Below are 12,171 nucleotides of genomic sequence, written 5' to 3'. Positions count from 1 at the left end.
GAATTTTATGAAAGGAGAAACGTAGTACATAGTGGGCTGGGAATATGCAGATTTGGGAATTTTTAATGAGGGAGAAGGAGGAGATGCCTTGGGAGGATTTTTACATAGTAATTAAATATATTTTGCAGTAAAAAAAAATCAGACACAATTTATAATTTCAAGCATTTTATATGTCTTAAAACATGTCTGGAGCTTATCTTTAACATCGAGAAAGCACATCCACTCAGTTTGCACTTTTAAAAATCTTCAGATACATTTTATAAGCTGTGTAACGTGTTTTGAATAAAATGTCTGTGTTTGGGAATATGGCCATCCACAACCATGGACGTGATAAAGAGAACTAGGTCTCTCTTGATAGACCAAAAGAGTATCACTATTATCCAGTGTACCTAATATGCGCAAATATCTGGCAGTATTCTATTTGTTTAAGCATATCTGATGATGCCTTGTCTCTAAGCTACAGAAACTGATTATCATTATGCTCTAAACTACAAACAGTAATACACAACAAAGGACTACCTGACCTTTTTTTATTTTTATTTTTTTTTACCTCTGACAGGAAACCTGATGCCAGGGGACCAGATCTTGGAGGTGAACGGAGACAGTTTAGTAGGAGTCACAAGTGAAAGGTAGTCCAGTCTTACTGCTCTTGTCTTTGTTTTACCCATGTTTGACATGCTGTTACAAGAATTTAAATTTCTTCATGTGTTTGTTCTTCAGAGCTGTGGACATCTTGAGAGCAGCGTCAGCAACAAATCACATGCGCCTTCTCATAGCCAGAGATGAGGAAGCAAAGTAAGCAAATGTATAAAAGTTCATTAAATTATCTTGATATGGAAATCCCATCTTTTGCTATCAAGGACCAGCTATAATCTTATTTTTGTGCCACTTTGTCAAACTCAATATTTGAATTTGATCACCCTGATCCACTAAATGTCACCATGTAGGCTACAAGCTATGTAAACAACAAGATGTAGGAACAAGCATTGGGTCAATTGAGAGTTTTATATGAAGCGACAGATAACTGCACCATAAAAGTTTATAAATATTCCCTTCCATGATTTGTTTCTTTTAAACAGCCACACTCCTCATCCTAGCCACAGCAAATAAATACAAATGTTTTTTTAAATCTGGATTTTTTCAAGATGAGTCTTTGCTTGTTACACACAAAGGGACGCACGCTTTCACTAATACACTCAGAAACAGACACACACACGCAACTTGTAGGTAAATTTATTATAATCCTCAAACATAACTACCTTTAATTACACTGTCCAGTCCAGTGCCCATTACACAAGCACTGGATAATACAGCCATGTAAACCAGCAGCAAAAATAAGTAAATAAACATTTACATCCTACCTTTCTTTGACGGTAAGCACACAGAACTGTAATAAACATAAGATCCTGTCCGATCCTGATGGCGTGTCTGGAGATCTAAATAATTAATTAAGTTATGCTGCTGTGCCTCGCGCGTACGCATACAAAGTGTCTCTCTGAATTTTCATTTCTGCTATACAGTGGGATAGCCTCAGTGATTTAAACATCAATCCGTGCATGGACATATATCCTACAGTGACCTGTGTGTGTTCTGTATATGCAGGGGCACAGAGAGAAGTTAAATATGCCAGCCCAAGCTCGATTTCTATACGAACAAAGGCGTAAATCCACCGTGTAAATAGCAACACACCTGGGAATGCTGAGGCCTGACTGTTTAAAAGAAGTCTCCAGGCTGCCTGTTCTACCTGTTGGTTTATTGGTGGTACATAAAGATGGACGATGCGTCTCCATCTCCTCTCATTGCACAGAGTCTGCACAGTTGAGATCTATGGTGCAGGGAAAAGGACAAAATTAAGACGATTGAGAGGCCGAAGGAGGCTATATCCTTCCCGAAGCCAGCTACTGATCTGGCCAATGATAAGCCAGCGCTGGTAACTGAGAGGCCGGCTTAGAAAAGGAAAAAGGCAACTTGACAGCTGGGCAAGATATAGCCTCCTTCGGCCTCTCAATAGTCTTAATTTTGTCCTTTTCCCTGCGCCATAGAAATCGGCTGGCGGAGCCGCAGTATTGACATAACGCCCCTACCGCTGACTAAAACACATTTAACTTTCCAAAACACCAGCAAAGATTCCTAATGTTAGCCCATTCAACAGCAGACCAGCCAGTGTTGGGCTGAAGCAGATAATCAGGGATATAGAAAGTTCAATGACAGTAGTTTTAGTTACGTCTCCTCTCACCGGTTCTACTCTGCTCTGCTAATCTGGAAGAGAACAGCGTATTTATCAACAGAGCTGTCAATCATGGTGTTAGACACCTTTTTAAAGCATCAAATTACTAATTACAACTAGACTTCAAATCAGCTTGATAAGAACTAAATATAATGGCAGAAACCATCTTTGAGAAAAATGTATTCGACATGTATTTTGATTTTAGTGTTTCAACAATGTCCCATCTGCTTTATGACCTATACTGCAGCTAGTCAGCAGGGGGCCTTCAAGATGTTTTGGCTTCTTTTTTAGGGAGCTCTCATGTCGTCCATGTTTTTAGGCAGTCTATGGTTTTTACATAGCTACTATTATGTATCTTTGAAGAACTAGAACAAGAGTAATATGGACTAGATGATCCTAAAAAGCAAAAATGGTATTTCCAAATGTGGATCATTCTGATCCAGATTTTATTTTTGAGTTCAGAGATTTTCAAGAGCTGTTTTTTTTTTTTTTTTTCACTCTCTTGCTACCACACAAGTAGGCTAATAATGATTCCAGTTTCTGATAATATTATTAATATAAATTATTGACATTACCAGTAAATTACAAGTAATACACTACACGTAAAGCTGCAAGCAGCATTGAACAGGCTATCGCACCTTTGTACACATCGGATGTGTCACAGCCGTTGGATGCGATGCAACCTACACAGATCAGAATTTGTGTAGGTCAGATCAGAAAATGTGTTTTGGACAGTGCGGTGTGTAAATTCCATGAAATGTTGATGATGTTTGTCACGCATAACTTAGCGCCATAGCATGACTAAACATAGGCATGTAGATCCGTTGAGGCCGGGACTCTGAACATGTATGTGATTTTTGGGGCATTAGTATTAGTGTATATAAGAGTCACAACAACTCCATGTTTCAGGATGAGACATGGAAGTTTGATGCGCAGCCATATGTTTATTTATTTTTTTGAAATGCAATAAACTAAAATAAAACCCTTTCAGAACTTAAACTTAGTCACAGCATTTCCAAGATTGTTTGAATAAAAAATCAGTTAGTGTGATATTTTTACTTTCATGTCTTGACCTTTGGATGTGATTTTGCACAATGCAATTGCATTTATAGTCTAATTTACAAAATAAATTGATGATTAAATCCTTGTTATAGTGCCATGGATAGTCAGGCCATTCAGCCAGGCATGCCAAAATAATGTATTTACAAACTTCCAAAAATCCAAAAATCATATCACAACATGCTGTCAGACATACTGTATATAATATGCTGCAGTATGAATGAAAGGATGAAAACCAGTGTTGCTTTCCCCCTCCAGGAAAGCAGAGAAAGCAACACTGCTTTGCGGTTTGTCGCTACTCTTTCACCCACATACCTGTTAATCTGTGGGAAGGGAAAGAAGTCATTTCGTCCGTAGAACAGCAGGCCATTCAGGGTGCAAACTTTCATTGACTTTGTCTAGATGTGGTACCATTATATTTTGGCTCAATTGCTGACAGTGAAAGTCTATTTTCCATGTGTTTGTTATTTGCACTATAGACATTTTACAAAGTTATAATTGAATAGTGTTTTTATTTTAGTATTTTTTTTAATATTGTACATTATTTTGAAAGGGGAATAAGTTTTGTCCCCATTTAAGATTAACAATGATTCAGCAGTGGAAGGAATATAACAACCAGAGAGGGGGAAATCCCCCCACCCCATCCCTCCCACGCATTATTGGAATGAGAGCAGAGAGAGGGAGGGGATTGAGCTTAACCTGACGAGATGAGTCATGTCATAATCTGTGCTCTGTGCTTTAGCTATGCAGGCAAGATCAGAGGAGATGAAGGAGAGTAGAGGCGATAGCAGGGAGGGGAGGGGGATTATGCCTGTCTGTGTCTCACATCAAACAGATTCCCTCTTCTTTTAAAACCAAGTCAAAACTAGCTAAGCACTTAGCTTACTAACTGTGAGAGCCTAGCAGAACTGTCCAGACAAAAAATATCACAAAACCTTTAAGTCATCTGTCACCAATTCAGGCAGCACATTCCCTAAGCAGGTTTAAGATGTTCATTCTGCATCAACCTGGTCTTGAACTCACAAACTTGCCACCAGCAGCGAGTCGTAATTACATATAATAATATTAAATAATACAACTTTCACATAATATGGTTTAAGTGTATAGATTTATAGTCATTCATGCTTTACCTTTACAACTACATTTTATTTTTTATTTAATTGAATTTTATATTTTTATTATTGGTGAAAGATAAGTGTTTAACTCTACGCGCAACAACTGCAACCACAGAGAAAAAAAGTTCTGTGTGTTCAAAATGATTCAGAGATGACTGCAAAGCTGATTGTTGTTGTCAATCCCTCCTTTTAGTGAAAATGACACAGAATACACTTAAACATGGATGCAATGCTTGGCAGGCAGGTTAATGTCTGAAAAGAATACAACTACTGTGTCTTTAACTATACCTATACCAGTCTCATATACGCCTAAAGGGCCAAGCATGAGACTATTTACAATTGGTAATTAGTCTGTGATTTATCAATACCAATCATTTACCTTTTTCCGTTGCCAAGTAAACAAATCATTTTCATTCAGTATATCAAATGATCTGGTTTGTAACTATGAACTAAAGGTTAGTTCTGGTCAGACACTGTCACGCTCAATATGATTTCATTGTCCCTCTTGTCTATGACTGACAACATCTTAAGTCAATATTTTTTCTCTTTTGATTTCCCTGAATAGGAGAGAATTTTCTGAGTTGCTGGAGAAGTATGGATCTAATGGTAGCACAGGATCAACGCGAAATTCTCCAATCCAGCAAGGTAGGCAAACCCCTGCTTTTTCCTTTGAACAATATATTATACCGAGTTTTTCCAGAACTCTAATTAATGTGGGCAGATCTCCTGCTCATACAAATGTATGTTAATGGTTAAACATACTTCCATCAATGCTAACTTGATATCTTCATTAATTATGTTTCCCCGAGGTCATCCTATGTTTTGGGTCTTTAAAGTGGCCATATCCTTTGAATGGATATTCCCATATTTTGCATGGGTTTCACATTTTTGGGTGCTTATTGTTCACAATGAAAAAGTGAAAACCGCATAATTCCGTGTTATTCTAGAATTACATTTTTAAAAAGGTAGCCTCTGAAATTGGCCATTCAGAACAGCAGCAGGTTTCTACATAGAAGCTGAAATCAACCAATCGTCTTTCACTGTCAATCACCGTCATTCACTGTCATTCATCGTCATTCACCTCAGGCTGCCGTCTTGCACTAGCTTGTTCAAGTCGTTGTCAAGATTTCAACTTACCATTCTGATGCCTCCTGGCATTTCTGGCTTGTACATATAAGGTTGAATAACCGATCCTAGAGCAGCCATGTTTTCTACAAGTTTGGAGAGACAGTGCAGTGTGGCCGCTCCCCCACGTGGTATCGCACATGTGGGGGAGGGGCAATGTGGTCACTCCAAATTCTGTCAGCCAATCGTGGCTAAAGTCTAACCTTTGAATGGCAAAATGGCTTGTTCGTTTCAGGAGGAAGGAGAGGCTCCAAAAATAATTAAAATAAAATATGTATACAATTTTCAAAATGAAACAAACCTTACCAATCCAATACCATTCAAAAACACATTAGAATATTAAATAAATTGATTGCTTATCTAAAATAGATCCCCTTTAAACCCCAGGTGTTTGTCATGTTCTGTACAGCCACACACAGAGGACGTAATAGAGAGGGCGGAATGCAATAATATATTTTTTTATGTGGATAACAGTGCACATTTTCAAACAGTCTCCCCTGGAGGCCTTCATAATTTTTCTATTGTTTACATGAAAAGATATTTCGTAGAAAGAGATCAAAAAGGAACTCCCCCCTTTCCCTGTAGTTGGTTTCATCCACATGTCATGGCATAAGATCGCTTCACAGCAGCATTTTAATGAAATGAAATTTAAAAAAAACTTTTTTGAATTAATATGATAATGGTATTGGTATCAAAATATGGCTTTACAAAAAGTACACATTTCCATTATGCAGAATGGCTCTTTATAAAAAAATAAAATATGTCCCTCTTTAAAGAAGTGGAGCAGAGAAATAAACTAGCAGAAAATGCTGCTAAAAATCTTACCTTACTTCATTAAAATAATTTCTGAATCTGGAAGTGTCTATTTCTCTCAATGTTTTGCAAGTTGTTCAATATACTCTTCAGAGCAAAGCACAAGTTCAATGACTAACTATTTGTGTGTTTTGTGTATTTGTTCTCTCTTGTCATTCTAAAGGGGGCCGTTACCTGGAAAGTACATCATCTGGTTCCTCGTCCCGCTCCCAGAGTCCTTTATTGTTGAGCCCTGCAGGTTCTCAGAACATGTACAACAACAGTGGGCCAATGCTACGCTCCCTTAGGTAAAGTTCATTTGTATAGTTTTCACATCAGCTCCGGACCAGTCTCCACACAAACTCAGCACACGTACCAACATGGACCAGGGGTCCGTTTCACAAAGCAGGTTCAACAAACTCTGAGTCTCACCCTGAACTCTGAGTTGATCTACTCTGAGATAGGAAACTCTGAGTTTTCGGTTCCAGAACAGCTGATCAGAGTTAGTTCAATCAACTCTGAGTAGGTTCAGCCAGAGTTAAGTGCGTGCACGCTGACTGTAAAAAGCCAGCATTAATGGAGCCCCGACACCACGATTCACCATGGCAACGGTACACAAAAAGAGGTCCTCCTACGTCACACCAGTGGAGCTGGAAATCCTCATGCGGACGTTCAGCGAATACGAGCATATTTTTAGAAAAATGAAGTAACACGGCTGCACATGCAAAAGAGAGAGAGAAGCGGCGTGGGAAGAAACTGCTGCTCGAGTAAATGCGCAAGTTTGAACTGGTCTATTTATTTAATACTTAATCACGACCGGAAGCTAAAATTTATATTACTTTAGGAGCAATCCAGCGGGAGAAAAAAACATACATGGAAGCACTTCAATCATATTTTAAATATTAAACTAATGAAATATCATTCAGTGGCTGTTTTAATGTGCATTAGCTTTATCCCTAACATGATGCTGACTTCACATACATTATAATTCATGTTGATTAAACTGAATGTGTTAGTTTAAAAAAAAAAATCCGATAACTCACGGCGTCTTATTTGAGTGCTCTCGGCAGTGGTGGTGGAAAATCTAAAAATGAAGACGCAACGTTTCTTCTTTTAATTCGGTAACCGCTCAAACACGCGTGAGACAGGCTGAATGAATGAGGAAGTCGAATGAGGGTTTTTTGTATTTTAGAGGGAGGAGACAGAGCGAAACTCTGAGTTTCCTGAAGAAAACCTGCTCGCGACCAGGTTAGGTTCATAGAGTCTGTTACTACGGTAACTGACCGAGAGCTTAAATTACCTCTCTCTGTGAAACAGGCTAGAGTTACCCCTCTTTCTCTGGTTTGAGTTACCTCCCTTTGTGAAATGGAAAACTCAGAGTTTCCCTCATTTCAGGGTTAACAGACTCAGAGTTTTCACAAAACCTGCTTTGCTCCGACTAAAGGGGTTTAAGCCATTATCTCGTCACTCCTCAAATTTCTGCATGTAGTGAAGAGGTCGGAGCCTAGACGCCAAACACAAGCTATGTTCTGTTGCTGCAATAAACATTTCAAACTATTACAAAGAGGAGTTGTCTGACACATATATATAATGTCAAAATATTATTTCCAGACTATATTGACTATTGACCCCTGACCCTGACTGAGCCTGACCTATACTGGATTATTTTTGTACATATCTTTGGTATATATGTACCATAATCTTTTCTTACTAAGTAGCTAACCAAGTGGCTAAATATAAATGTCAAGACAAATGTATCTGCAAACTAATATTGGCTCATTTATTAATTTCGTTCTGCATGTAACTGGTAAGAATTAAAACAGTTTGTACCTTAGGCCTTTGGCCTGGCTACAAAAGTACTGAATGCATGCTTACACTCCCACACAAACTGGGCACAGGTCTCTGGCCAGCGCCATCTTTCATAAAATAGAGCCTCCTTTTTTACTTTGATGTGTTTATTTGTCTTCATGTTTTCAGTCATCCTGGTGAAGGAGTGATTCAGCTAATTTCAGTGGCGCGATCAAGCAGTTTTGGCATCACCGTTGGAGGAGGCTCCAACAGGCCTGACGGCCCTGCGGTCTTTATCCAGGAGGTGCTGTCTGGGGGAGACTGTCACCGGGTAAGAAATAGGCAAGGTTAATTAATTAATAAGGGAAAAATGTGTTGTAGATTTCTTTGAGCCACACCATGGTGTTTTGTGTAAAGAAATGTACTATAAATAAACACAAGTAAGTCTTGAAACATCAGCAGTGATCCAGGTGGAAATTTTGGGATTTAGTGCTGTTCTATGGAGCTTAAACAAAATCAGGACTATGTTTTTTAAAGCAGCATTAAGTGGTATTGGCCACCAGGGCCCAGATAAATATCCAAAAAAATGTACAGGCACACAACCATTACTTTGTAATGTCATTGCTATTTACATTAACATGATGCCTACTAACACAACCAGCAGACACATTCTAATGAATTAGGGGCTCATTATGGCAAATTGTTAATATTTTTAGGGTTTATGTTACTTTCAGGCAAATTTTTTCCTGTGCAGATTCAAGTATTCTTAATTGTTACATTTTAGAATCAAAGCAAATTCGCAGTTATGTTTGTCTATGCATAAACTACATAAGATGTGCTATTTATTACAGGAAGCAATCTGGAAAATTGCAAAATCCCAAAACTCCCAAAACTAACGTTGTTATGGTCTCAGAATAATTGTTAATTTTAAAATAGATTTTAATCATTTTTTGTCAAAAATCAACATCCATCTTGCTACACAGCCTGCCCATCAGTGAAAATTTCTATAAAGTTAATACATGCACAATTCTTTGATCTTTGAACACAGCAAACATCATGGTAGAAAAGCAGTGTAAACAATGCAACGACTGCAGCTTACACACAAAATTTAATAGATTTCACATTGATAAACCAATGAGACACAAGAACTACTAAAGTTAAGGAGGATTCTCCACCAACCTCCCCCTCAACAAGTTTTGTATAAAACACAAAGCTAGAAAAGCAGATGTTGCTTGTATGGCAAGACACCTAGATTTCTTTGATATTAAAGAGCTGGAAAGGTGAAAATATGCATCAGGTGACAACAGACAAAAAGGAGCAATTTGATAGATCTATTGTAAGAAACTGGGCACAGGTGAAAGTTGTCATTGAGAATGATCTTGTCTGTGAAAAAAAACAAGGTATTGCAGTCTATAGTAACATGGAACACACATAAAAGCATGAACAATGGAAACATTATTGAATTATTTAATTTGATGTGCTTCCAAGAAAGGCAAAAACATGAGCCCTGACATTGAAAAAACAGCATGGCTTCTTGTTCAAAACATCAAAGATCTCTCGAAGAAGGAAATAATTTCTGTCTCTATGAGACCTTTGATGAGACCACAACTGCAAACTTACTATAACTGCAAACTGAGACAGAGAGCTTTCTAATGTGTTGCAACAGAGGATAGATATAACATTTTGGAGGCACTGGAACTGCTGGAGCTGGACCCTGAATTTTTGGTTGGTTTCAGTTTTTATTGTGTCAACAAATTAAAAGACATGGGGTCTTGTTGAGCATTGCCTTTAAAAGATTTTAAAATGTCCACTGTTGTAGCCACTTTTTAAAATCAAAATCTGAGTCTGCCTGACAGTGAAATTCTGACTCTATATGTCATATTAAAAAAAGTTTACAGAAGGCTGTAGCCAACAGAAAGTAGGGGAAAATTAGATTCAGTTTATCTGATACAAACCAACAGTCTTATTTTCTGTTTAAATTAGGGAATCATCTTCTAATGCTATAACCTATGTATTCCTAATGAATGGTCTAAACAAAAAGCCAGCTACTTAGTGCAGTGATCCTATAACAATGTAAACAAGTAAGAATGTTGTTGCTTATACTGGAATAGCTGGACACACAAGGACAAGAAGCTTTGACATGATAACACTTTTCTTAGATTGTTATTTAATGTGCAATAAAATGTACTCACAAGCCCCCGGCTGAGCACCGCTGTGTTGGAGTTTTCCCTGGTGAACGAGAGGGTTGCCTCTCTGCGACTACAAGTTGTGGAGAGGAAGGCTCTTACTGTGGTTTGTGCTTATGCCCAAAACAGCAGTTTGTTCGAGTAAGCTGCCTTCTTGGAGGCACTGAGCGGGGTCCTGGAAGGGGTCCCGTCTGGGTAATACTTAGTTCTACTGTTCTACTTTAACGCTCATGTGGGCAATGATGGAGAAACTTGGAGGGGGGTGATTGGGAGGAACGGCCTGCCCGATCTGAACACGAGTGGTGTGTTGTTATTGGACTTCTGCGCTCGTCATGGATTGGCAAACATAAGTGTTGTTGTTCATAAGTGTACCTGGTACCAGAGCACCCTAGGCCGTAGATCAATGTTTGACTTTGTGGTCGTTTCATCAGACATGCGGCCGTATGTTTTGGACACTCAGGTGAAGAGAGGAGCAGAGACGTCAACTGATCACCACCTGGTGGTGAGTTGGATCAGATGGCAGGGGAGGCTGCCCGACAGACCTGGAACCTGGACCTGGACCTAGAACCTAAACGTGTAGTGAGGGTGAGCTGGGAACGTCTGGCGGGCCCCTGTCCATGAGGTCTTCAACTCCCATCTCCGGTAGAATTTCTATTGTATCCCGGGGGAGGTTGGGGATGTGGAATCCGAATGGGCCGTTTTCAAAGCCTCCATAGTGGAAGCGGCTACAAGGAGCTGTGGACAGAAGGCTGTCGGTGCCTGTTGTGGTGTCAACCTGAGAACCCATTCGTGGACACCGACGGTGAGGGAAGCTGCCAGGCTGAAGAAGGAGGTCTTTCGGGTTTGGTTAGCCCAGGGGTCTCCAGAGGCAGCAGACGGGGACCGAGTGGCCAGAGGGGCTGCAGCTTCAGTGGTTAGGGAAGCAAAAACCCGGGTGGAATGGCAGACCAGGCTGGTGTCTCCCATTTTCAAAAAGGGGGTGTGTCCCAACTATCGGGGTATAACACTACTCAGCCTCCCAGGTAAAGTTTATTCCAGGGTGCTGGAAAGGAGGATCCAGCTGATTGTCAAACCTCAGATGCAGAACAATGTGGATTCCGACCTGGCCATGGAACAATGGACCAGCCCTTTACCCTGGCAGGGCTGCTCTGGGGGGCATGAGAGTTTGCTAATCCAGTCTACATATGCTTTGTGGACTTGGAGAAGGCCTATGATTGTGTCCCCCAGGGGTCCCTTTGGGGGGTACTGCGGGAGTATGGGGCACCAGGGCCGTTGGTACGAGCCATCCGGTCGCTGTAAAACCAAAGTGAGAGTCAAGCACGTTCCCAATGCATGTTGGCCTCTGCCAAGGTTGTCTCTTGTCACCGATTCTGTTTGTGATTTTCATGGACAGGATCTCAAGGCGCAGCCAGGGGGCGGAGGGTTTTCAGTTTGGGGATCTCAAATTTCATCTCTGCTTTTTGCAGATGATGTTGTCCTGTTGGCTTCACCAAGCTGGGACCTCCAGCAGGCATTGGGGCGGTTTGCAGCTCAGTGTGACGCGGTTGGGATGAGAGTCAGCACCTCCAAGTCTGAGGCCATGGTTCTCTGCCAGAAAACGGTGGATTGCCCCCTCCTGGTGGGAAGTGGGTCTTTGCCTCAAGCAAAGGAGTTTAAGTATCGCGGGGTCTTGTTCACGAGTGGATGGATTGGATGGATGGATATAAATGGATTGTGAGATTGACAGGCGGATTGGTGCAGCATCAGCAGTAATGTGGGCGTTGTACCAGACCAGTTGAGGTGGTTCGGGCATCTGGTAAGGATGTCTCCTGGGTGCCTCCCTTTGGAGGTTTTCCGTGCTCGTCCAACTGGGAGGAGACCCCGGGTCAGACCCAGAGCT

At 40.4% G+C, this 12,171-nt stretch overlaps 1 protein-coding gene across 3 annotated transcripts in view; it reads left to right on the top strand.

Annotated features, from left to right (window-relative positions):
* LOC138602804 (syntaxin-binding protein 4) overlaps positions 1-12,171 on the top strand; it is a 74,100-nt gene that overhangs the window by 32,292 nt on the left and 29,637 nt on the right. For all 3 annotated transcript variants that reach the window (XM_069674378.1, XM_069674377.1, XM_069674376.1), the window contains exons 4-8: positions 560-629; positions 721-795; positions 4,967-5,046; positions 6,503-6,626; positions 8,296-8,437. In XM_069674378.1, the coding sequence (XP_069530479.1) occupies positions 560-629; positions 721-795; positions 4,967-5,046; positions 6,503-6,626; positions 8,296-8,437 (491 nt within the window). The remainder of the gene's footprint in view (positions 1-559; positions 630-720; positions 796-4,966; positions 5,047-6,502; positions 6,627-8,295; positions 8,438-12,171) is intronic.

This window comes from Semicossyphus pulcher, unplaced genomic scaffold (assembly GCF_022749685.1).
Source record: "Semicossyphus pulcher isolate SPU_LCO1_2020_fin unplaced genomic scaffold, fSemPul1.0.p SCAF_23, whole genome shotgun sequence".
NCBI lineage: Eukaryota > Metazoa > Chordata > Actinopteri > Labriformes > Labridae > Semicossyphus > Semicossyphus pulcher.
The sequence above is the reverse complement of the archived record's forward strand: the minus strand, read 5'-3'. Positions and strand labels throughout refer to the sequence as shown.